Raw genomic sequence first — 27,771 nt, forward strand, 5'->3', positions numbered from 1 at the left:
GAGAGAGCATTAGACTCCATGAAGCCACAGGTGATGTTTCTCAATGTCATGGTAGACTATACTGGTAGCCAATACTGATGAATAAACGTGTACAGTCATGTTGATAATAAAGATATTACTCATCCTGTGAGACATACTGTACATTCATTAGTAATAGCCAACCTGTAAAATGTACAATTCATTCATTCCTCCCTCTGTAAATAGCAGGACAGTTGATCAATCTGGATATACATGGTAAAGACATGAGTCTAACGCACTCCACGGGGGGAAATAAATCAATAGAGACCATGACTTCATCATTCCTTCCACTTTGACTTGGTGGTCAGAAACACCATATGGCAACATGGACGCTCAAACCTTGTTACGGTTTCTATAAACAAAGGCACTGTTTAGTCTTGACTCCACAACAGAACACATTAGCAGCACACCTGGGTTCAAAACCTTCAGGCAGGCTCAAGCAAAAGCATGTGAAAGATTTGGAGTACTATTTGAAGCCAGGTGTGATAACAGGTAGGATCGTCCTCTCCGGTAGAGTTATAACGTAGAATTACTTATGACTAGAGAGGCAGTGAGCTGGTGAAAACAACAAAATATGGTTCTCTCTGGGACCGTACATTCTCAGTGATTTCACACACACACACACACACACACACACACACACACACACACACACACACACACACACACACACACACACCACACACACACAAACAGGCACAAACAGGCACACAGAAACACATGAACTCACTGCGTGGATTCAGAGCAGAGTGGAGAGTGGAGAGTGGAGATACTAACCTGCAAACAGCCATGACGGTAAATGCCCCAGGGGCCAGCACTACCGTTTAAGCGAATGAGATTATAGGAGAATGCAAGCGACCGGCAGGAATGGAAACGACATCAGGAGCAATAACAGGACTCGTAATTCCATTTCAGAACACTGATAAAAACCAACTGTAGGTAGTGACTGGCCACAGCCAATAGGAACGGGTGAAATGGTTGAGACTGACTGGATTACCAACTAGCACAATGTTAGGTAAAATCTCAAATAAAATTTTATTGGCCATATGCACCAAATACAACAAGTGTGGACTTTACTGTGAAATGCTTACTTACGAGCCCTTTCTCAACAATGTAGTTAAAAAGTAAGAACATTTACAAATAGATCAAATAAAATAGTAACACAATAAAATATCACAATAAAATAACAGTAACAAGTCTATATACAGGCCATATACAAGGAGTACTGGTACCGATTCAGTGTACTGGGATACGAGGTAGTTAGGATGATTGATTGAGGTAATATGTACATGTAGGTTTGGTTAGGTGATTGATTGAAGTACTATGTGAATGTAGGTTTGGTTAGGTGATTGATTGAGGTAGTATGTGAATGTAGGTTTGGTTAGGTGATTGATTGAAGTACCATGTGAATGTAGGTTTGGTTAGGTGATTGATTGAAGTACAATGTGAATGTAGGTTTGGTTAGGTGATTGATTGAAGTACTATGTGAATGTAGGTTTGGTTAGGTGATTGATTGAAGTACTATGTGAATGTAGGTTTGGTTAGGTGACTGATTGAGGTAGTATGTGAATATAGGTTTGGTTAGGTGATTGATTGAAGTACTACGTGAATGTAGGTTTGGTTAGGTGATTGATTGAAGTAGTATGTGAATATAGGTTTGGTTAGGTGATTGATTGAAGTACTATGTGAATGTAGGTTTGGTTAGGTGACTGATTGAGGTAGTATGTGAATATAGGTTTGGTTAGGTGATTGATTGAAGTACTATGTGAATGTAGGTTTGGTTAGGTGATTGATTGAGGTACTATGTGAATATAGGTTTGGTTAGGTGACTGATTGAGGTAGTATGTGAATGTAGGTTTGGTTAGGTGATTGATTGAAGTACTATGTGAATATAGGTTTGGTTAGGTGACTGATTGAGGTAGTCTGTGAATGTAGGTTTGGTTAGGTGATTGATTTGAAGTACTACGTGGATAGGGGGTGAAAAGCAGTAAGTCAGTAAGTCTGGGTAGCCGTTTAATTAACTGTTCAGCAGTCTTATTGCTTTGGGGTAGAAACTGTTCAGGAGCATTTTGGTCACAGACTTGGTGCTCCGGTACAGCTTGCCGTGTGGTAGCAGAGAGAACGGACTGTGACTTGGGTGGCTGGAGTCTGACAATTTACATTCCCTTGTCAGCTGAATATTCATCCACTGTCCCATTATTCTTATCCTATAGTTTGCTATATCAAACTGTTCCATCATTATCCTTAGTCTAAGCTTAATGGGAGAAGAGACAATGTAAGAACTCATAGCTTTGCCCGTGAATAATCACATGTAATGTTATCCATGTAAAAACCTGTAATCCATTTCTGAAAAACTATCATGACAAATCTACCATCACATCCCTCACCTGCTCTGCATGGAACTTTGTAATGGAGGACTAGGTTTTCCAGTTCAGTTAACAGCCATGTACATGATGGGTTTGTGTGTGTGTGTGTTTGTGTATGTTTGTGTACTGTATCACCAGACCTCCTGTCGGGTCCTAGATAATTACCACGGAAAGAGAAGCTATGGAAACAGGCATTAGCGTAGATTAACTGCTGCTTCCCCACGGCTGTCTCTCTCTCTCACACACACACACACACACACACACACACACACACACACACACACACACACACACACACACACACACACACACACACACACACACACACACACACACACACACACACACACACACACACACACACACACACACACACACAGCCCTGTGGCTGTCAGAGGTGGCATATGAATGAGCTAATACTCCATGTTTAGGCTGCGTGTCATTTGTGGGAGTCAATCCAACAAATAGCATTTTTCCACTTCCCTGCCGAAAGTAAACAGATTGTTCAATCTCCACACAGACTGATTGAGGCCTGCGGGGGGTGGAACTCACACACAGCCACGTGACTGAACATGGGGAGGAGGAGGAGGAGGAGAAGGGAGAGAGAGAGAGAGAGATTATTGCCTGCCTGTGTGTGTTGCCTAGGCTCATGACTAGAAATTAGATTTGAATTCTCACTCCGTATCCTCTGATCCTGCCCGAACCAGCTCTAGACTCTGGAAGGAGAGTCTGTACAGCAAAGTGGGCTTTGCCCCAAGAGGATGTGTGTATTTCAGAAGGGCTGAGGGAATGGAAAGGCAAGGTGGTGCCAACAGTGGGGTGTCTGTCTGTCTGTCTATCTGCAACCAGCTGTGATTATGCTGATGAGCAAAGCACTCTCTTCGCCGCTCCACTCCTCTCCTTCCTTCCTCCCTCTCTTGCTCTCTCACTCGCCCCCTCCTGTGGTAAAGCCCCCCCCTCCCACACACACCCACACACACAGCCCTGCGTGGTATGAAGCATGCAGCGTGCTGTAATTTCACCCTCTCCCTGCCACGGGGAATAATTATACCACTCACTGCCTCCTGAGTCTATCTCCTCTCCTCTGCCTGGCCTGTATATTTCTGCCCCCTACCTTTCCTCTCAGCCCTTTTCTTCCTCTGTCTCTCCCTACTGAACAGAGCATGTGAGTGGAGTTGAGCGGTCTGAAATCCCGCTCAACGCTCATGATCAGTCGCTCCATGTCCTTTCCAACCACTCACGCTAAAAAAGCTCCTCTCTCACAGGGAAAAAAACTGCCGCTCCAAATTCGCTCCATTCATTAAAATCACAATTTAACCAACACCCATCTATTTTGTGACTACCTGGACCTACCATTTGGTTTTGAAGTATTGCAACCAAACCATATGATTTGAATGAAAAGTAATTTAATAAACAACATGAAAAGGTGACTGTAAGAAGCGCTCATCATTTCAAATAGGATTCATGTCATATTAAACACCATATAAACACTATAAATAGGTCAGGAGTCAGACAGGGAGTCTAAGTGAATTAATTATAAATTATTTAGGCTATATTATTTCAATTATTTCAAGGTTATAGCCTACAAAGAAATACATTGTGAAGCATTTGCTAGGCTGGCAGGGACATTAAGCACTCAGAATTTAAACATTTTGTTGTGTTAAATCATTATAGTTTATAAATTGCACATATAGGCTGTGACTTACTTGGAATTAAATACAAATGAAATGAAAAATGCCTTATTAGGCTCAGTGCCTTTGAATACATTTTTGGAAACACGAGTTTGGCCAGAGTTTGTGGCTTCAGGATCATGCGATGAGGGCAGCAGCAGAGAATACCCTCACCGTGCTTGCAGGGCCACTGGAGATGCTAAACACCCTTCGGGCCACTCTTGCCAGGCTGGGCAGGGATGCGGAGTTGTTTTTGTTTTCTTTGATAGGTAGGCCTAAAGGTTTATAAACAAAATAACCCTTTCAAAATGGAAAGAGGTAATATGCCAGGCCCATTGGGCCAAAATCCATGATAACCTTTTGTATAGATAATAGAACAAAAATGAACAAAATTTTAAGAATTCAGATTTTTTGTTTATAAATACCCATTTCGTTCCTTACTGTTAGCATGTGCACATAGTAAGTACAACATCATGCATTCGGGATACTTGTCTTTTTAGATTTCACAATGTTTCTTTAGTTGTGGACACACTACTTCACCGCACTCCCTCTCTTGCTCTTGGTCCTCCTCATCTCAAGTCACCTGTAAGTTTTACTAGGTCTTTTCTGAAAATATTTAGCCAAATCCATGACAGTAGCTGAAGCAAAGGGCTATAGCAGCACGCAAGTAGACTACAAGTGCATGTTGGGCCAGGAACGCCCTGAGCCCATGAAGTGAGCACTACATGGAACGGTAATGGAGCAAACTTGTAGCAGGCAAGAAGGCCGATGTTCCAGTCTTTGGGAAACTCGCTCCGTGCTCCAGTCAAACTGAGCATGCGCTGCTCCATGCTCTGCTCCATGCCCTGCTCCATGCTCTGCTCCTTGCTCTGCTCCATGCTCTGCTTCATGCGCTGCTCCATGCTCTGCTCCATGCTCTGCTCCATGCTCTGCTCCTTGCTCTGCTCCATGCTCTGCTCCATGCTCTGCTCCATGCTCTGCTCCATGCTCTGCTCCTTGCTCTGCTCCATGCTCTGCACCTTGCTCTGCACCTTGCTCTGCTCCATGCTCTGCTCCATGCTCTGCTCCATGCTCTGCTCCTTGCTCTGCTCTATGCTCTGCACCATGCTCTGTACCATGCTCTGTACCATGCTCTGCTCCTTGCTCTGCTCCATGCTCTGCTCCATGCTCTGCTCCTTGCTCTGCTCCATGCTCTGCTCCATGCTCTCCTCCTTGCTCTGCTCCTTGCCTTACTCCAGCTCCGCTCAGCTCACATACTACTGAGTTTATCTCCTCTTCTCTCCTCTGCCTGGCCTGCTGTACTACTGTAGCCTGGCCTCCTTCTCCCTCTTCCTCTCCTGCTCTTGCTTCTTCCATCTCTCCCTACTGAGTCTCCTCTGATTGGCTCACTACTGTAGCCTCACCCTTCCTCTCCTCTCTTTCTCCCCCTTTCTTCTCCTTCTTATACCATATATTGACTCCTGAGTCTCTCTGCCTTCTTCGCCTCTCTTCTGGTCTACCCCTGTAGTTTAAACTAGAGCTCTACTACCCGACCAGAACCAGACGGGCCACAACACACCGGGTTAGGGCTGGGTAGGGCCTGTTTTTTCATAAATAACTAAGCTACGGGCAGGGCTCAGGTATCACTACATTGATCACTAACAATTTGAAGCTGAGCCATTTGCTCGTGCTCTGCGGCACAGTACAGTCATATCTGACTAAGATCATAACATGATGTCAGAAGTGCTTCAACCTCGTTAAATATAAGACAGGAGAGATTATTTCACAGAAAATAATCATGTTCCTTGAGTTTTGTCAGAGTTTATAGTGATGAAAAGTAGCTAACAGCTAACTGCTCTCTCAAGTCTCTTCATTGAGCAGAGCAGTCCAAGTGGAGCCGTCGCCATGGACACTCACAGACTCAGAGCGAGCTGAGCGAGCTGCACACAGGGAGCTAATGGGTTTACAAACAGAGGAAGTTATTTCTGATTTCGGGCTTTTGAAAGACCCTTACTTGTTGCTTATCATTTTTTTTCCGGTAATTTTAAATCGATTTTTGTAAATGATTGTAAAGCCCAATATGTTAAAGCCCAAATTTGGCAGAAGCAATCGGGTCTGGGTAGGTTAAGGCCTGAACGTTGTGGGCATTTGCAGGGCTTGAGCTTAAAATTCATGCCCGTGCAGGGCTCTAGTGCACACCTCCACCCCCTCACCCTTCCTTTCTCCCCCTTTCTTCTCCCTCCTATTTTCTCCTCCTCTTTTCGCCTCCTACTCTATGGAGCCTAGAACTAAGTATGGTTGCTGTGTTTGAATTACTGCAGATAATAATCACAGTTTCGGAAAGGTTTGTCTTTTTTCTGCTGGAGTCAGGATGTATTTGTGAGGTGCATTCAGTAAAAAGTCCTGGTGTCAGCAAAAGAAAGATTACAGACACCTAGCTAGGACTTTTGGGGCTGATGATGGAGGTTTATCTAACTTAGCTTTTCTATAGTACCAGCCACTACCAGCTCATACTGTCCACAATACCGTACCTAGGTGGATTACACTCAAATCGCATACTTTATTTTGTGGGGGGGTCAAATTACCATGTTTTTTTAATTGGATACTAGGAAATAGTAGAAATGGTGTCCCTGAGAAACATGGTTGATAGCCTGAAACATGGTTGATAACAGACTGCACCAAGCCATTAACAATCAGGAAGCACTGGGCCTCTAACAAAGATCTTAGCTCCTATGCAATCCACTTTAATTGACTTTACCAAATTAACTAATACAAACACATAGTGGGCAGTGTCAACACACACACACACACTACAAATGCACACACACAGCGAGGTTTATGTAACTGTTATTTACCGTTGAGCCACTTGGAGTTGTACTGGGCAGTCCGGAGGGGTGGCATGCCTCCTAGGCTCCGGTAGATGACGGGGTCGCGACCCGAAAAGTCTATGACAGTGGCGGCGAACAGCTCACCACTCTCCGTCACCACCGCCGTGGAGTTATGGCGAGGGTCATACGGACACCGTGCCACGCCGTTCACACGATCCAACACGCTGGACATGTTCCCCACCTGAGTGAGGGGGAGGGAGGGGAGAGAGAGATATAGAGTGTGAGAGCAAGAAAATGATAGAAACAACACACTATCTTCTCACAGACCATATGGCTGTTTGATGTTTACATTCCAGTCATGTAGCTGGAGACGACCTTATCTGAATGCCTCCCTTCACCATTCACTCTCTAACATCCCCCACCCCTATTCCTGCCAGTTATCACTCTATCCCTCTCTTCCCTTCATCCCCCACTTCCTTCACCCACTCCTTTATTCCACACTCTAAAAAAATGATGCTCTAAAAACAAACCAATATGGGTTATTTGGTAACCCAGCGCTGGTTAAATAGTGGACAGAACAAGTTGGGTTATTTTGACCCAGCCAGTAGGGTCATTTGGATTACACAAACATGGGTTAAGTTAACCATCAGATGGGTATTTTTTACTGTCATGCTAGGTTGACCTAGCAGCTGGGTCTTTTTGAATGTAATCCTTCGGTTATTTTCAGGAGCAGTGGCTTATTAAGGGTGTGCCTTTCAGCTAGTGCTTATTGGCCACCCGTGAGTGTAAATGTCATTCCTGTGCGTTCATGTTAAGTTTACATCAAATCAAATTTTATTGATCACATACACATGGTTAGTGGATGTTAATGCGAGTGTAGCAAAATGCTTGTGCTTCTAGTTCCAACAGTGCAGTAATATCTAACAGATAATCTAACAAATTCACAACGACTACCTTATACACACGAAAGGGGATGGAATGGTGGAGGTGATATAATCCTTGGCTAGTCTCTCAAAGCACTTCATGATGACCTTAGCATTCCTGGCAACAGGAACAACGGTGGACATCTTGAAGCATGTGGGGATAGCAGACTGGGATAGGGATTGATTGAATATGTCCGTAAACACACCAGGCAGCTGGTTTGCGCATGCTCTGAGGACGCGGCTAGGGATACCGTCTGGGCCGGCAGCCTTGCGAGGGTTAACTTGTTAGGGATAGGGGGCAGTATTTTCACGGCCGGATAAAAAACGTGATTTAATCTGACTATTACTCCTGCCCAGAAACTAGAATATGCATATAATTATTAGCTTTGGATAGAAAACACTCCAAAGTTTCTAAAACTGTTTGAATGGTGTCTGTGAGTATAACAGAACTTATTTGGCAGGCCAAAACCTGAGAAGATTCCAAACAGGAAGCGCCCACTCTGACTATTTCTTGGCCTTCTTGATCGTCTCTATCCAAAACAGGGGATCTCTGGCATAACGTGACATTTTCTAACGCTCCCATAGGCTCTCAGAAGGCGCCAGAACGTTGAATGATGACTTTGCAGGCCATGGCTGAAAAACAGTAGCGCATTTGGATAGTGGTCGATCTGAGAACAATGAGACTGGGGGCGCGTGCACGAGCCGACACCATGTTTTTATTTTTTCGTCTTTGAACAAAAACAGGGTTTCCCGGTCGGAATATTATCGCTTTTTTACGAGAAAAATCGCATAAAAATTTATTTTAAACAGCGTTTGAAATGCTTCGAAGTACGGTAATGGAATATTTTGAATATTTTTGTCACGAAACGCGCCGGGGGCGTCACCCTTCTTTACCCTTCGGATAGTGTCTTGAAAGCACGAACAAAACGCCGCTATTTGGACATAACTATGGATTATTTGGAACCAAACCAACATTTGTTATTGAAGTAGAAGTCCTGGGAGTGCATTCTGACGAAGAACAGCAAAGGTAATCCAATTTTTCTTATAGTAAATCTGAGTTTGGTTAGTACCAAACTTGGTGGGTGTCAAAATAGCTAGCCATGATGGCCGGGCTATCTACTCAGAATATTGCAAAATGTGCTTTCACCGAAAAGCTATTTTAAAATCGGACACCGCGATTGCATAAAGGAGTTCTGTATCTATAATTCTTAAAATAATTGTTATGTTTTTTGTGAACGTTTATCGTGAGTAATTTAGGAAATTCACCGGAAGTGTTCGGTGGGAATGCTAGTTCTGAACGTCACATGCTAATGTAAAAAGCTGTTTTTTGATATAAATATGAACTTGATTGAACAAAACATGCATGTATTGTATAACATAATGTCCTAGGAGTGTCATCTGATGAAGATCATCAAAGGTTAGTGCTGCATTTAGCTGTGGTTTTGGTTTTTGTGACATTATATGCTAGCTTGAAAAATGGGTGTCTGATTATTTCTGTCTGGGTACTCTGCTGACATAATCTAATGTTTTGCTTTCGCTGTAAAGCCTTTTTGAAATCGGACAGTGTGGTTAGATAAAGGAGAGTCTTGTCTTTAAAATGGTGTAAAATAGTCATATGTTTGAAAAATTGAAGTTTTTGGATTTTTGAGGAATTTGTAATTCGCGCCACGCCTATCATTGGATATTGGAGCAGGTGTTCCGCTAGCGGAACGTCTAGATGTAAGAGGTTAACACGTTTAAATGTTTTACTCACGTTGGCCACAGGGAAGGAGAGCCCACAGTCTTTGGTAGCGGGCCGTGTCGGTGGCACTGTATTGTCCTCAAAGCACGCAAAGAAGTTGTTTAATATGTCTGGGAGCGAGACGTTCATGTCAGCGACGGGGCTGGTTTTCTTTTTGTAATCCGTGATTGTCTGTAGACCCTGCCACATATGAATCCTACAGACGAAGAACCATATATGTGACAATTTTTCCATTTTAAGATAATCAGTTATTTTTATATTATTAATTGTGTGTACCACATTAGGTGTTTTATGGTTGACAAATAATTCACCATACTCATATCTTCCAACAACAATTGATATTTTTTTGTTATTTCAAAAAATACTTTTTTTATTGCCGTTTTAATTTTTAGAATGTGGAAGAACAGTATATCTCCAGTGATGATTTCAGTTTGTGGAAGAACAGTATATGTGACATTTTCCATGACACTTGTAAGATGTCCTTTTTTAACACCTGATATGATGTTTTAAGTACTTTCAAGTGCAGATGCCCTTCATGTAAATAACTTAAATGCAATATGTAGTTAATTCATTTGTATGGAGGTTCATTTAAAGGTGGTCTATCAACTTTAGCACTGATGACTTTTCTTAAAAGTTGAGTCATGAAATCTTAGTCTCATTTAAAATGAAGCCCTCAATGTGAACATACCATAGAATAACTACAAAAATAGAATTCAATCAAAAGAAACACAACTTCTACATATCAAATATGGATCAATGTGATGTGCCAATATGCAGGTCCCTAAGGTCAATATTACAAAACGTTCAGAAACCCATTCTCTTTGCGTTTAACACTATGATCAGCAATTAAGTTTTGAATTGCGTTAAACCCATGCTAAAGGCAAGAAATGTCCTGTACTGAGGTGACAGCAGTAAATAAGTATTAACTGCTTAGAGTTGATGCTAAATGTGGTGACAGAGAGACGTACTGTGTATTGTAATGAATAACAAAAGGGAATCAAGATCAAATGAATACTCACATACTGTATGTGATGACTTGTTTGTTTTTAATTAATTCAGATTTAAAAAAGGTTCAAATGATCACACACAAAATCATTCTCAACAGAACACATTGTACATAACATTTTCTACACTAGGAACAACATCTTAAAATTAAATTAATTCAATATATTGTGCTGGTTGAAATCATACACAAATTGATTCACATAGAAAATTCCTACAATAGGGGTGACATGTTTTCTGAAATGTATTCAGATTCAACATACTATACAGGTTCAGGGGATCATAAACTCACAGAAAAAACGGTTAATTATGTAGCTTGGTTTAACATCAAATTATTCACTCTGCAGTGATTTATAAAAAGAGCGTGCAGCAGCTGGCAAGTAGTTGAGCATGGTCATCAGATCTTGGTACTTGTTTTTTTTGATGGGCAGAGGACTCTCATATGCTCTAGGGTAGTGGCTTGCAAAATAGGGAGGTTGAGGTGTAGCTCCTTGTTTTGGTTTGGAGATCAGCCACGATTTCCATCCCTCAAATAGACTGTGGCTCTGTCTGGCGTACAGATTCCAAGGATCCTCAACTGAAAATACAACAGAAACATTTTAAGTTCCTGACATCAATAAACAACTTTCACAGTCAAGCACTAGGATATTTTATTGTTAGAACAACATGTTGCATGTTGATGATGAATGTTAGTAAACTATTCTCTGTGCAATACCTGTGATATACTGTCATCGGATCTTAGAATGAGCCAATGTTTGCGATCGATTCCTTTCCCAATAGCTGTGACTTTTAACCACCTCACTGAGGTGATCTGTAGTCCAGCTGGTCGCTTGAGGACAGAATCTGGCAGGTGCCTGAAGTCTTCACATTGCATCCTCATCACCTTGAATGGTTTTGCTGGTTGTGCTTCAAGTATCATCTTTGAAACATCATCAGGTGTATGAAGGACTGACACCTTGCGCCTCTTCTCAATGGTGGCAAAAGATCGATCACAAGGAAGAAAAGAATGACCAGAGACCATGAACTTCTGCTCAACTTGGGTAAAGTAACCCATAGAGATGAGCATCGACATCAGATTGAGCATCCGCCAGTTGTTATTCTGCCCACAGCATCTGTCACTGAAGATGATCAACTTGCGCACCTCTGGTTTGGGGAGTGGCGTGAATTTTGTCTTCACCCACTTCAATATGCAGCTTGCTACCTCAATGGAACCTCGGTGTGCAATCCCCTCATGCCAAACACACATGTATGCAGGATCTTCTTTTCCAAGTTCCTGGATGCAAAGGTTAAAATTTGACAGCTGCCGCTGGTAGTAGACATTGGAGTGGGTCAGATTAGGGGTGTACATCACCCCCTGTAGATCCACAGAAATGACATGGCAGTCAGCATTGGCTTTAGCCCACTCAGTGTCACTTTGAAGCTGTGTGTAGGCCTTTTCGGCTTTGATGGTGCAACTCACTTTCAACTGCAATCTTCCTCTTCTCCTCTTCAGATGTTGCTGCTGACATCTTAGTGAAGAATGCGTCACATTTGCCACAGGTGTCACTCCTGGGTTGGCCGAAATTGAGACTCTGCTGTTTGAAAATGTCCCTATAAACCCAGAATTTTGCAGATGATGTGGTATTCTTCTCTTTGTAGAGTCGGTACATTCGCAACAAATTCAGATCAGGGCTGAGGTATTCTCTGTGTACATCCCCTTCATCCGAGAGTAGTGGTTCTGGGTTCTTGGGAAAGATAAAATGTGCTCCTTGATGCCCTCTTTCACTGTAGCATGTATCCGATGTGGCCTGTAAGGAGACAACAAGATGTTGTTGAACTTGTATTCTCTCAATGGTCTAGGGACCTGCCTTAGAGTGCAACTGTGTCGCTATAACCGGGGTACAAATCCCGGTCACGCCATTGCCGTTTGTGGCCGGGGGGTCCTGTAGGGCGGCGAGAATTAGGCCAGTGCCGTCCGGTGGGAGGGGGAAGGTAATCGGCACTCAGTCCTCAATGCTCAGGTTGTAGTTGGACAGCTTAATTACCATCATTTTGTTTAAAAGTAATAAACATTTTTATATTTTTGTTTCAGAATTCGCTATTCATCCATTCGATACTCTATGTTAATGTTTAGAAGATTGTTTAGAGCACTGCTATAGTGAAATAATCCAGGCTGGAATCCATAGCGCATTACCTATTGCTATGCTTCCCTCTTCCATCTTCTAAAGGAGACCTAGCCTCAGTAGCCTGATCTGGAGACCCTGCAACCTCACCTGCCTCAGCTTGAACTCCTAACTTTTCCTGAACAACCTGACCAAAACAATTACATTTCAATTAGCAGGTTCTAAAAAAACTAGTACAAAGAATACAATATGTTTGTAATTGATATTCATATAGACATTAATTCATATTTTCACTTGCCTGAAGACGGCTGTTGGTTAGCTGGAACACAGACATGAAAGTGACCTTGCACACATTCAATCTCTGGCCTGCTTGCTGTACATGGTATTTGAAGGTTTGTTTCCGTCGTTTGTTCTCCTTTGTATCCTCAGGTTTACGTCTCCGTTTCACCTCATGCTGCAATAAAAATTGACAATGATAAATTCAGAATTTAATATACTGTAGCACATTCAGGGTATTGCTTGATCAGGACCTCCATCTTTCACACACTCCCAACCTATACACAGAATGAGTTTGTGTTGCACCATTGTGTAACACTGCACTTTTAGAGTTAACGTTAATGTACGTATCATTACTGTCAAAGTTAAACTATGCAAGTGTTCAATATAGCTATTATAATAATAGGAGTTTTGTCCTATTTCTAACCTGTTCTAAGCCGGAGAGAATCAACGCTTGTTGTTTCTCGTATGGGACAGTGTAGAAAGTGTTGAACAGATGCAGCTTGCGCTCATCAGTCAACTTTCCACAATCCTTTCTGCACGTAGTGGAACACGCTCTTCCCTGCAGGATACAGTGTAACGTTACATATAACTAGCTAGCTACTGTAGCCATGTCGAATCATCCGGTGGATGGAGAAAAAGTAGCTAGCTATGTTTCTTCTATAATCTAGCAATAACATTTGTAACGATAATGTATAAGTTAGTAGCCAACGAACTTTAGCTAATATGTTTTCTCTATAGTTACAAATTAGACAACCCAGAACATACATGTTAGTTACTGTACTCAATAGCTAGCTAGCTAGATTGTTTGATATACGGTTCTTCCACATACCTCTTTTGGACAGCTTTTTCCAGTTTTTTCTTGACCCTTACGATTTGTATAGGGTTTTCCCGCATCCCGTAAGATCTTCCTTTGCCTGTCTTTCCATTCTTTTAGTTTAGTTTTACGTTTCTTTCCCACATTTCGGCGATTTTCATCAGCAACAGAAAAGTTGTGCGCTTGTCCGTCCATTCTGAGTGGTGCACATAAACGGTTATTCCACGAGAGCCTATCTTTAAATTTAAAAATATTGTTAATTAGCGCGTGGAAAGCTTGTGAAACCGGTTCACTATAGAAAAAGGGTGTCCAATAACGATTTTTCATGTATATCTCTTTTTTTTGAAAAATGTCACATATATGGTTCTTCGTCTATAGCATTCATATGTCTTGTATTTGAGCCGTTGAATTGCAACTCTACTTTGTCTCTATACTGTCGCTTTGCTTGCTTGATTGCCTTGCGGAGGGAATCAAATATGTATTCGGTCATGTTTCCAGTCACCTTGCCATGATTAAATGCAGTGGTTCGTGCTTTCAGGTTTGCGCGAATGCTACTATCAATCCACGGTTTCTGGTTAGGGAAGGTTTTAATAGTCACAGTGGGTACAACATCTCCAATGCACTTCCTAATAAACTCACTCACCGATTGAGCATATACGTCAATATATTGTCTGAGGCTACCCAGAACATATCCCAGTCCACCTGATGGAAGCAGTCTTGAAGCATGGAATCCAATTGGTCAGACCAGCGTTGGATAGACCTAAGCATGGGCACTTCCTGTTTTAGTTTCTGCCTATAGGAGGGGAGCAACAAGATGGAGTCATGGTCAGATTTACCGAGGGAGGACGGGGGAGGGCCTTGTATGCACCATGAAAGTTAGAGTAGCAGTGGTCCAGTGTTTTGCTCGAGCGGGTACAACAGTCAATGTGCTGGTAGAATTTAGGTATTCTTGTTCTCAAATTAGCTTTGTTAACATCCACAGCTACAATACATGCAGCCTCAGGATATATGGTTTCCAGTTTACATAGAGTCCAGTGAAGTTCTTTCAAGGTTGTCGAGGTATCTGCATGTGGGAGGATGCACAGTTGAAGTCGGAAGTTTACATACACTTAGGTTGGAGTCATTAAAACTCGTTTTCAACCACTCCACAAATTTCTTGTTAATAAACTATAGTTTTGCCAAGTCGGTTAGGACATCTACTTTGTGCATGACACGTAATTTTTCCAACAATTGTTTACAGACAGATTATTTCACTTATAATTCACTGTATCATAATTGCAGTGGGTCAGAAGTTGACTGTGCCTTTAAACAGCTTGGAAAATTCCAGAAAATGATGTCATGGATTTAGAAGCTTCTGATAGGCTAATTGAAATCATTTGAGTCAATTGGAGGTGTTCCTATTTCAAGGCCTACCTTCAAACTCAGTGCCTCTTTGCTTGACATCATGGGAAAGTCAAAAGAAATCAGCCAAGAAAAATTGTAGACCTCCACAAGTCTGGTTCATCCTTGGGAGAAATTTCCAAATGCCGGAAGGTACCACGTTCATCTGTACAGACAATAGTACGCAAGTATAAACACCATGGGACCATGCAGCCATCATACCGCTCAGGAAGGAGATGCGTTCCAACATACTTTGGTGCGAAATGTGCAAATCAATCCCAGAACAACAGCAAAGGATCTTGTGAAGATGCTGGAGGAAACAGGTACAAAAGTATCTATATCCACAGTAAAACGAGTCCTATGTCGACATAACCTGAAAGGACGCTCAGCAAGGAAGAAGCCACTGCTCTAAAACCGTCATAAAAAAAAGACAGACTACGGTTTGCAACTGAACAAGGGGGTGAAGATTGTACTTTTTGGAGAAATGTCCTCTGGTCTGATGAAACAAAAATGGAACTGTTTGGCCATAATGACCATCGTTATGTTTGGAGGAAAAAGGGGGATGTTTGCAAGCCGAAGAACACCATCACAACCGTAAAGCCACTGGGTGGCAGCAGGAGGGACTGGTGCACTTCACATCATGAGGAATGAAAATTATGTGGATATATTGAAGCAACATCTCAAGACATCAGTCAGGAAATCAAGCTTGGTCGCAAATGGGTCTTCCAAATGGACAATGACCCCAAGCATACTTCCAAAGTTGTGGCAAAATGGCTTAAGGACAACAAAGTCAAGGTATTGGAGTGGCCATCAAAGCCCTGACCTCAATCCTATAGACAATTTGTGGGCAGAACTGAAAAAGCGTGTGCGAGCAAGGAGGCCTACAAACCTGACTCAGTTACACCAGCTCTGTCAGGAGGAATGGGCCAAAATTCACCCAACTTATTGTGGGAAGCTTGTAGAAGGCTACCCGAAACGCTTGACCAGTTGAACAATTTAAAGGCAAAGCTACCAAATACTAATTGAGTATATGTAAACTTCTGACCCACTGGGAATGTGATGAAAGAAATAAAAGCTGAAATAAATAATTCTCTCTACTATTATTCTGACATTTCACCTTCTTAAAATAAAGTGGTGATCCTAACTGACCTAAGACAGGGAATTTTCACTCTGATTAACTTGTTGGGGCTAGGGGGCAGTATTTACATGGCCGGATAAAAAATGTACCCGATTTAATCTGGTTACTAATCCTACCGAGTAACTAGAATATGCATATACTTATTATTTATGGATAGAAAACACCCTAAAGTTTCTAAAACTGTTTGAATGGTGTCTGTGAGTATAACAGAACTCCTATGGCAGGCAAAAACCTGAGAAGGTTTCATGCAGGAAGTACCCTGTCTGACAAGTTGTTATTGTTCTTGCTTCTGTTTATTGAAGAGTCAGGATCTTAGCTGTAACGTGACAATTCCTACGGCTCCAATAGGCCCTCAGAGCCCGGGAAAAACATGAACGATGACGAGGCAGCCTCAGGCTGAAACACATTATCGCCTTTTCCAAGTGGCCCATCAGAGGACAATGGAATTAGGCGCGTGCCCGATTCGACCCCGTGCAGTATTTTCCTTCGGCTGTTTAGCTAATTGCAGATTCCCGGTCGGAATATTATCGCTTTTTTACGAGAATAATGGCATAAAAATTGATTTTAAACAGCGGTTGACATGCTTCGAAGTACAGTAATGGAATATTTAGAAATCTTTTGTCACGAAATGCGCCATGCGTGCGACCGTGATTTACCATTCTGATTGTGTCTAGAACGCACGAACAAAACGTCGCTGATGGAACATAACGATGGATTATTTGGGACCAAACCTACATTTGTTATTGAAGTAGAAGTCCTGGGAGTGCATTCTGACGAAGAACAGGAAAGGTAAGACCATTTTTCTTATAGGAAATGTGATTTTGGTGAAGGCTAAACTGGGTGGGTGTCTAAATAGCTAGCCCATGATGGCTGGGCTATGTACTTAGAATATTGCAAAATGTGCTTCATCCGAAAAGCTATTTTAAAATCGGACATATCGAGTGCATAGAGGAGTAATGTATCTATAATTCTTAAAATAATTGTTATGCTTTTTGTGAACGTTTATCGTGAGTAATTTAGTAAATTGTTAGTAAATTCCCCGGAAGTTTGCGGGGGGTATGCTTTTTCTGAACGTCACATGCTAATGTAAAAAGCTGGTTTTTGATATAAATATGAACTTGATTGAACAGACATGCATGTATTGTATAACATAATGTCCTAGGTGTGTCATCTGATGAAGATCATCAAAGGTTAGTGCTGCATTTAGCTGTGGTTTGGGTTTATGTGACATTATATGCTAGCTTGAAAAATGGGTGTCTGATTATTTCTGGCTGGGTACTCTCCTGACATAATCTAATGTTTTGCCTTCGTTGTAAAGCCTTTTTGAAATCGGACAGTGTGGTTAGATTAACGAGAGTCTTGTCTTTAAATAGCTGTAAAATAGTCATATGTTTGAGAAATTGAAGTAATAGCATTTCAAACGTTTTGAAAATCGCGCCACAGGATTCAACTGGCTGTTACGTAGGTGGGACGAATTCGTCCCGCCGGTCCCATAGAGGTTAAATGTCAGGAATTGTGAAAAACTGAGTATAAATGTATTTGGCTAAGGTGTATGTAAACTTACGACTTCAACTGAACACGGGTGGGACTATAATCGAAAATAATTCTCTTGGGTGATAATGCCGTCGGCATTTGATTGTAAGGAATTCTAGGTCAGGTGATCAAAAGGACTTGAGTTCCTGTATGTTGTTATGATTACACCATGAGTCATTAATCAAGGGCAAACACCCCCGCCCTTCTTCTTACCAGAGAGATGTTTGTTTCTGTCGGCGAGACGCATGAAGAAACCCGGTGGCTGTAGTGACTCTGACAACATATCCCGAGTGAGCCATGTTTCCGTGAAAAAGAGAATGTTACAATCTCTGATGTCTCTCTAGAATGCAACTTGTGCCCTAATTTCGTCTACTTTGTTGTCTAGAGACTGGACATTGGCGAGTAATATGCTCGAAAGCGGTGGATGGTGTGCTCGCCTTCTAAGTCTGCCTCTCCTGCGGCGACGACGTTGTTTTGGGTCGGCCTCTGGGATAAGATCCCAAGTCCTGGGTGGTGGTCCAAACAAAGGATCCGCTTCGGGAAAGACATATTCCTGGTCGTAATATTGGTAAGTTGATGTCGCTCTTATATCCAATAGTTCTTCCCGGCTGAATGTAATAACGCTTTAGATTTTCTGGGCTAACAATGTAAGAAATAAAACATTAAAAAAACAAATTACTGCATAGTTTCCTAAGAACGTGAAGCAAGGCGACAACGTCCTGCTCCTTCCCTGAATTTTCATAAATGTTTGTGTTTTATATTGCTTATTCGTCAGAATATTTAAATCACAAGCAGAAAAGTATTTAGAGCCTTTTTACCTGTTTTTTCCACATCTTTTCCCAACTTAACCCACCAACACAATGTGCTGTAGGACGTTGGTACCCAGTCAGGTGCTAATGCATCTCTCTCTCCTCACTGAATGACAAATGGATGAATGGGCAATAATTGTGCATGTTACTTCACAATGTAATTTAAATTAGGCCTGAATGATAAGGAGGGTGAAGAGGTTAATTTCATTTAGAAAGGCAGTAGTGTAATAATGAGTTTGTGTTATTCCCATTTATTAGCGTTGGTGCTCATGTATATACCAAATCATTTGAATCATAGGACTTTGTAGAAGTATACAAAACGCATGACTTGTGGGTTGATATCATTCTATTTTAAGTTTTACTTTGTAAAAATATGCTGTTATTGGACTGTTTTATTTACTATAACTCTATTACTAATCAAATGCATTGTATAGGAAATGAAAACATGCTACGTGTTATGGGTAGGCCTTTAGAATATTGAAAAACATATCCTTGACTCTATCCAAGTTGATGAGCGAAGGGAAGCAAACGATGCCAGCACACTGAATGAATGATAAATGGATGAATGGGCAATAGTTGTGCAAGTTACTTCACAATGTAATTTAAATGAGGCCTAACTGAATGATAAGGAGCATGAAAAGTCTGATTTAATGTAGAACAACAATAGTGTAATGATGAGTTTGTCTTATGCATATTTATCAGTTTTGGCACTAGTGTTAATAATTTCACCGCTCACCTTGTGGGTTCATTTGTGAGGGACTTGAACTACTGGTTTTTCGTTTTTACTTATAGCCTAGAGCAGAGGTACTCAACTCTTACCCTACGAGGTCCAGAGCCTGCTGGTTTTCTGTTATACCTGATAATTAATTGCACACACCTGGTGTCCCAGGTCTAAATCATTCCCTGAATAGAGGGGAACAATGAATAAATGCAGTGGAACTGGCTTCAAGGTTCAGAGTTGCGTTTGAGGGGCCTAGAGTAACATAAACGAATGAAAATGCTATTATATTCTTTGAAATTATAGTTTTTTAGTATTCTAATGTTACCTAAGACCTTAATAAACTCAACCAAATCATTATTCTTCTGATAGCATATATGAAATGTATTTATTAGACTGTTAGAATGTTTTTGCGTCACTGGCTGGAAGTGTCAAAAATAGCCTATAGGTCTACGTTTTCACTAGGACTTGTTTTCACTATAAAAAACATATCCTTTACTCTATCTAACCAAATAACTATTGTTGTATTTTTTACATGGATATATTTCACTAATATTTCTTCATGTTAAGCAATTGTTTATGCACTATTTATCAAGCGTTGGCGCTAATGTTTGGGCATCTTGCGGGTTGATATGCATGTGATGCTAAAGGGGAAGCCCGGCAACATTCTCCAAGTTCTCTAGCAGGTACTTACTTATAGGCTGAAAGGCCAGTCATTTCTAGTATTAATATTGAATAACTATACAACAGAACAGATTAACATAAATGACATTTACTCTCATGGGTGACTAAAAAGAACAATCTGAAATCCACGCCCCTACGAAACTACGCCTCCAGTCATCTGATCTGACCCGTTGGGTCATATCTCAATAACCCAGCACCAATAACCCAACACCCAGCACCAATAACCCAACACCCAGCACCAATAACCCAACACCCAGCATCAATAACCCAACACCCAGCATCAATAACCCAACACCCAGCACCAATAACCCAACACCCAGCACCAATAACCCAACACCCAGCACCAATAACCCAACACCCAGCACCAATAACCCAACACCCAGCATCAATAACCCAACACCCAGAATCAATAACCCAACACCCAGCACCAATAACCCAACACCCAGCACCAATAACCCAACACCCAGCACCAATAACCCAACACCCAGCATCAATAACCCAACACCCAGCACCAATAACCCAACACCCAGCACCAATAACCCAACACCCAGCACCAATAACCCAACACCCAGCACCAATAACCCAACACCCAGCACCAATAACCCAACACCCAGAATCAATAACCCAACACCCAGCACCAATAACCCAACACCCAGCACCAATAACCCAACACCCAGCACCAATAACCCAACACCCAGCACCAATAACCCAACATCAATAACCCAACACCCAGCACCAATAACCCAACACCCAGCACCAATAACCCAACACCCAGCACCAATAACCCAACACCCAGCATCAATAACCCAACACCCAGCATCAATAACCCAACACCCAGCACCAATAACCCAACACCCAGCACCAATAACCCAACACCCAGCACCAATAACCCAACACCCAGCATCAATAACCCAACACCCAGCACCAATAACCCAACACCCAGCACCAATAACCCAACACCCAGCACCAATAACCCAACACCCAGCATCAATAACCCAACACCCAGCACCAATAACCCAACACCCAGCATCAATAACCCAACACCCAGCACCAATAACCCAACACCCAGCATCAATAACCCAACACCCAGCACCAATAACCCAACACCCAGCACCAATAACCCAACACCCAGCACCAATAACCCAACACCCAGCACCAATAACCCAACACCCAGCACCAATAACCCAACACCCAGCATCAATAACCCAACACCCAGCACCAATAACCCAACACCCAGCACCAATAACCCAACACCCAGCATCAATATCCCAACACCCAGCATCAATATCCCAACACCCAGCACCAATAACCCAACACCCAGCATCAATAACCCAACACCCAGCATCAATAACCCAACACCCAGCATCAATAACCCAACAGTTTTTAAAGAAAACAACCCAGCATTTACAATGCACCACCCTCCTTTACTCTCTCATCATGTCCTCCCTATCCCCCCTACCTACACCCCTGTAGGTTATCACTCAATCCATCCTCCCTGCATCCCCCATTCCCTCTTACCTCCCGGGTGATACAGAGGGGCTGGAAGGCGTTGGTTCCACAGGTGATGACCTCAGTCTTATTGACCAGTAGCACGCGGAGGTAGTTCTGACACTCTACCTACAGGGAGTGGTAGAGAGCAGACAGGTTGTTAGAGGTTAGAAACCTGCGTACCTTTGTTTGTATTCACCAAACACAAGAAAACGGACCGAAACCGGGAGGGACTACATGAACTTGATAAGAATCTGGGACCAAATGGCTCCTTAACAGCTTCATAAAGACTGCTGAATAGTTCATCAAATGTCTACCCTTATTTTATTCTTATCTATTATCGTTTTTTTGCACTGACTCTCTTGCACTGACACTCCAACACACACACACACACACACAACACACACACATGCATATTGACGCCCACACACACACACACACACACACACACACACACACACACACACACACACACACACACACACACACACACACACACACACACACACACACACACACACACACACACACACATTCCTTCACAGTCTTCACATATGCTGCTGCTACTCTCTGTTTAATATCTATGCAAAGTCACTTTACCCTTTACACTTTACCTACAGTACATATTAACTCAATTACCTCGACTAACCTGAACTCCTGCACAATGACTCGGTACCGGTACCCCTTGTATATAGTCTCGTTATTGTTACTGTTATTTTTATTGTGTTACTTTTTCCTTTAGTTTAGCAAGTTTGTCTTACTTATTTAAAACTGCATTTTTGGTTAAGGGCTCGTAAGTAAGCATTTCACGCTGTTGTATTAGGTGCCATGTGACAAATCAAATTTGATTTGAAACCTGATAAACGCTTGTTTTTGTTGCAAAACATTTTGCTATGGTTTGCAACAGAGTGCACTAATGAATACAACCCAGAAATACTCACTCACTGCTCACTTTCATCTGTAAAATGAAATGTAACACATTTAAACCTAATCTAATCACATCTCATTTTTATAAAGCACTGTCTGACGTTTGAGGGAAAGAAACTTTTTTGTTGTCCTTAAGTATTCTGTCTTGGCAAATAAATAAAATTGCTTTGTTTCAAACTTGAGGTCAGACGGCGTTCTCCAGAGAGAATGGATTTTTTACTTTCCCTTCTCCGTTGGGCTTTTGAGATAAAAATAGCATGGCAATCAATTCTCACAAAGAAAAGCGAAATAACAAAATGATCACAGTGTTTGTTATCAGCCGTTGGAAGTACAGAAGAAGGGCTCTGCCTTGAGTGTCTTACTAAAACGTCTGTGTTATTTTTCACTTCCCAGCCAGAAAACACACTTTGATTGAAGGGACCCAATAATCATAAAATCACTATAAGCCACTCCCACAAGACCCCATAGAGCCCCTTGACCAGTCAGTCAACAGATGGCTTTTAAAGGAAATGGTCCTATTCAGGGAAGGTCCTGTGTGTGTGTGTGTGTGTGTGTGTGTGGTGTGTGTGTGTGTGTGTGTGTGTGTGTGTGTGTGTGTGTGTGTGTGGTATATGTGTATATTTGTGTGGTGTGTGTGTATGCGTGTATTTGTGTGAATGTGTACATGTGTATGTGAATGTGTGTGGATTCCTCCCGGGAAGTCTGAAAGTCGTCGTTTACCTCAGTCTTCCCTTTGCTCTGACAGGACCTCCTGGTGTCGTCATCTGGAATCCATTCTGTTGCCTAGGAAACCAAAATAAACACATGTAAAAAGAGTGACTGGATGCAGCATTCACCTGTTGCAAAGGGGGCTTCCTGAGTACTGCATTGAAAGAGACTCACAGTGGCTGCTGCCTGAGTACTGCATTGAAAGAGACTCACAGTGGCTGCTGCCTGAGTACTGCATTGAAAGAGACTCACAGTGGCTGCCTGACTACTTCCTTAGAAAGAGAAAGTGGCTGCCTGCAAATGCCGCAACTGTCGACGGTAATATTAACAACACAGACGTCATGAAAAGACACAAACCTTATTGTTGTTTGTTAATTGCGTCAACATGGAGCTGAGTGGGCCAGCCAGTGGATTACAAGGTGAGGTAACCAGACAGGACCATGGCTGCAACCCAGATGTCCTTAGGATGGAAATAGCATCTTCTTCTCTCATTAAAGCTAAAGCAATGTGTTTCAGAGTCCAATCCTCCCACACACACACACACACACACACACACACACACACACACACACACACACACACACACACACACACACACACACACACACCGTCCTCCAATCTTCTACCACACACACCGTCCTCCAATCTTCTACCACACACACCATCCTCCAATCTTCTACCACACCAATGCCTGTTGTTTCTCCACGGCCCAATTACATTCCTTTTCAACCGTATGCCTTGGTTTTAATTAAGAATGTCCTAGCTCAGTGCTGGGGCAGACACGCACGCGCCACACACACACACACACGCACGCACGCACGCACGCACGCACGCACGCACACACACACACACACCGCTAACAGAGCAGAATCGGCCTTTTGTATAGGAGCCTGAGAGATGGTACTCTCTCTCATGCGTATCACTTTGTGTTTAGGTCTCTCAGTTTCACTAAAAATAGCCGTGGTGCTGCTGGCCTGACCCACTAGTGCTGGAACAGGGAGAGAGAAAAGCTAAAGTTGTCATGGACTCGGGCCTGAGTATACCCCCTATGTGACACTCCCCTCTCCTCCTCTCCCCTATCATTCTCCTCTCCACCTCTCCTCTAATCTATTTCAGCGAATGGGGGGCCTCTTTGCACACACTTGAGCAAAAGTCTAGCCATTCAGGTTATCTCCCTCGTAGTATTGACTTTGAGACGGAGTATCCATAACACACAACACAACCACAACGATCACCATTTTGCCTTGTTCTTCACACAGTGGAACATTGCCATGCACAACAAGGCAAGAGACTACTACAGAGACCGCATCGTGACATGAAAACAGAAAAGCCCATGTCTGGACTCTGGAAACACATTAAAGTGTCCAGAAGCGGCAGAAGGAAAAGGAAAGAGGGTAAGAAGGAAATTGATTAGTTCAATAAATCTATGTTTAGCTCATTGAGAGAGAGGATCTGCGACCTAAATGGCACACTATTCCTTACATAGTGCACTACTTATGACAAAAGTAGTATACTATATAGGGAAAAGGGTGCCATTTGGTCTCCTCGACCCTGATGAGTCTGGGTGTTATCTCGGTCTGAGAGACTCTTTTCAATTAACCTTCCTCATACTGCCATTAATAGAGAGAGAGAGAACGGAGAGAGAGATAGAACAGAGATGGGAGAGAGAGAGGGAGATAGGGAGAGAGAGAGAGATAGGGAGAGAGAGAGATAGGGAAAGAGAGAGAGAGAGTCATGTAGACCAGCCAGCCTTACAGGCCCACTGTGATTCAATTAGACAACTAGGACAGTTTAAACTCAGGACAGATAAGGGGTAGGGCATCATTGTAAATAAGAATTTGTTCTTAACTGACTTGCCTAGTTAAATAAAGGTTAAATAAAAAAATTCAAATAAGAGCCAGGGCCTCAAATTAATTATTATTTGTGTAACTTTTTCTTACCCTCATATCAAGGCGTTACTATAATACCATGACAGTCAACAAGCTCTTCAAATACCATCACACATACCCTCTCTGGGTGGTCTGTCAAACACTCCACACGTCACACTGACCATAGAACTGTTTTCAAATGAACTGTTACTACATGTCCTCAATAGACCAGCTCTAGGAGCGGAGTAGTGATGACGTGATTCAAAACAAATGCACACACACCCCTCCTTTCACACACCCCTCCATCCATTGCGGGTGTGTGTGTGTGTGTGTGTGCGTGTGTGTGTGTGTGTGTGTGTGTGTGTGGATGCCTATGCGGTGAATCATCGTTTAGGTCATTACCATCTTTTCTCAGTGAGAAATTCTGTCAGCTTAACCCCTGACCCCTCGTCGCCCCGTCAAGTCCCTCTCTTCACCCCTACTGGAACAAAGTGAGCTCACAAAGTCCTACCCCAAATAGCACAGGGCCCATCCACACCCAATACCACCACAACTATACCCCCTAGCCCCGGCTGTGACAGGCCTATAAACAGGCACTCTGAGTGTGGTGACGGCTGTACAATGCCTGCCTGCCTGGGCTGGAGGTGGGCTGGAGCAGGGCTGGATGGAGCTGTCTGTCTGTCTGTCTGTAAACAGGCCCATAGGGCCGCAGGGCAGTAGAGGGATGAGGTGACAGTGTAGGGATGAGGCTAGAGGCGTGAGAACCTATTTCAGACTAAAAGGGTTCTTTTAGAAATAGTCATATGTGACACAGTGATGAGGTGGAGGACATGTTAATATCACAATACTTACTATTCTATTCATATTCAATACTAAGTATTCTAGTTTGCCTTATCCTTTCATGTGAGTTTGACATTACATTTGTGATGATTTTTTGTTCAATTGAGCTACTGACATTTAGAAATAAGACTCAAACAGAAGATAAATCACTTTACAAGTTATTCACTCTAAATGTCAGTTTAAATGTCAGTTTGGAGGTAACTATAACACATTGGTTTGAGGAATACAAAATGGTGGATATTGAAAAACAAACTGAAGACAATACATTTTTTTCCCCTGCTACTTTTCCAGAACAGTCAATTATTCGAGTCCTGGACTGACTTGTTGATAAGTTGTGCAACCACTCTTATGCATCTCTGATTTCATTCTCCTCTATAAGAAGGGCCAACCAACAACAATGATGCACCTTCACCAACAACATCTAGTTTCTCTCAAACTCAGGTGACACCTAATTTCTTCCAACTTTGTCACTTTGCCACCTTTGGAGGCAATAAGTATTCTGCCCCCGGCAATCCTTTACAGGAAAAAAAATATCATTACTTTTTAATGGGCAAATAAAATAGCTGAAAATACAATTAGTGAGAGGATGGAGGATTCATCACTTTTACAGAAGAGAAATTATGTTTTGGAGGGAAATGTACTACATTTTTACAGAGAAAGTAGGAAATGTTAATGAAACAAACCGCTAACAGTGAGCCAGACAGTTGGAGCGATGGGAAATGGCTCTTGCTTAAACATGGATGGCACTCTGTAGATAAGACTAGGTCGCTCTGTGACATATGACAACAAGCATGTTGACTATTCATTATGGTTTGTGAATCATTTACATCTTAGTCATTTAGAAGACACTCTTATCCAGAGCGATTTACAGGAGCAATTAGGGTTTAGTACCTTGGTCAAGAACACATAGACAGATTTTCCCCCTAGTTGGCTCGGGGATTCTAACCAGTGACCTTTTGGTTACTGGCTCAACGCTCTTAACCGCTAGGCTACCTGCCGAACAAAATGTGTCTGGAGAGAAGACACAGAGGTATTTCAGAGGGTTTGCTTCAGTGGGCTACAGCAAGTACGGTATTTAAAAAGATTGCTGTGACTGCTTGAGACTGCATTCAGTGGACTTGTACGTACACAGACTCTTATCATAAGGGAAAATTAAGTCTGAAATGTAAAAGTGAAAACAACAATCTTCAGAAGCCTTTATCCACCTGAAATACGCTACAAGGCCCTACCCTCTTCTCCTGCATTGCAGAAGAGTTCTCATGCAACAGAGTAATCAAATTAAGATCCTACATCTGTACAGTATACATACTCACTCAACCATAATGGTATGGACTAAGAATCCATTTACTGGACTCTGAGAATCTATTTACTGTTGAATATATTTCCCCTCCCTATATCCTTGACTCAACCTCCAAATCTCTGTCGAACCGAGTGAGTGTTATGTGCATGATCTGTGATGAAGGTGTGGAGAGGAGGCAAAGAGATCATCCATCTCTGTACTGTCTGTTATAGCCTTCTAGCTCTACTCTACTCCAAGCCATCACTTCAATGAGCCCACGCCCCGCCTTGCTTCCTCCTCTTGAAGTCACTGACAGAGTACCCTATTCAGGCTTGCACCCTTTCCATCCTCCACTCCCCTCCAACTCCTCTGTTCCCCCATCCCCTTCATTCCCTCCATCTTTTACCCCTCCATTCCTTTCCTTCCTCCGTCCCCCTCTCCACTCCCCTCTTCTCCACTTCACACCCCCTTACCCCTCTCCACTCCCTTCCACTCCCCCCCAGTCCTACTGACGAATGTGACAGGACTCTCAATGGCCCTCCTTCATTGTCCCTGAACACTGATCCCTAGACAAGAGGGCGCAGATACGCTCTCCTCCCCCTGTGCACTCCTCCTGTCCTCCTCTGCTGCCCTCCTCCTTCCCCCTGTGATGTACACTCCAGCCCTCTAGGCCCTCT

General features: G+C 42.6%; 1 protein-coding gene and 1 long non-coding RNA gene across 7 annotated transcripts in view; both read right to left on the bottom strand.

Annotated features, from left to right (window-relative positions):
* The window catches only part of LOC106582350 (semaphorin-5B), a 318,841-nt gene that overhangs the window by 78,145 nt on the left and 212,925 nt on the right, over positions 1–27,771 (bottom strand). For all 6 annotated transcript variants that reach the window (XM_014165381.3, XM_014165380.3, XM_014165378.3 and 3 more), the window contains 3 exons: positions 23,120–23,182; positions 21,503–21,601; positions 6,889–7,102 (listed from right to left, as the gene is read on the bottom strand). In XM_014165381.3, the coding sequence (XP_014020856.1) occupies positions 6,889–7,102; positions 21,503–21,601; positions 23,120–23,182 (376 nt within the window). The remainder of the gene's footprint in view (positions 1–6,888; positions 7,103–21,502; positions 21,602–23,119; positions 23,183–27,771) is intronic.
* On the bottom strand, positions 10,555–20,520 carry LOC106582351 (uncharacterized). The gene is made up of 2 exons (XR_014382059.1): positions 11,243–20,520; positions 10,555–11,104 (listed from the first exon to the last, which is right to left on the bottom strand). It is a non-coding gene; the product is annotated as an uncharacterized LOC106582351 (long non-coding RNA).

This window comes from Salmo salar, chromosome 21 (assembly GCF_965601325.2).
Source record: "Salmo salar chromosome 21, fSalSal1, whole genome shotgun sequence".
Classification (NCBI taxonomy): Eukaryota; Metazoa; Chordata; class Actinopteri; order Salmoniformes; family Salmonidae; genus Salmo; species Salmo salar.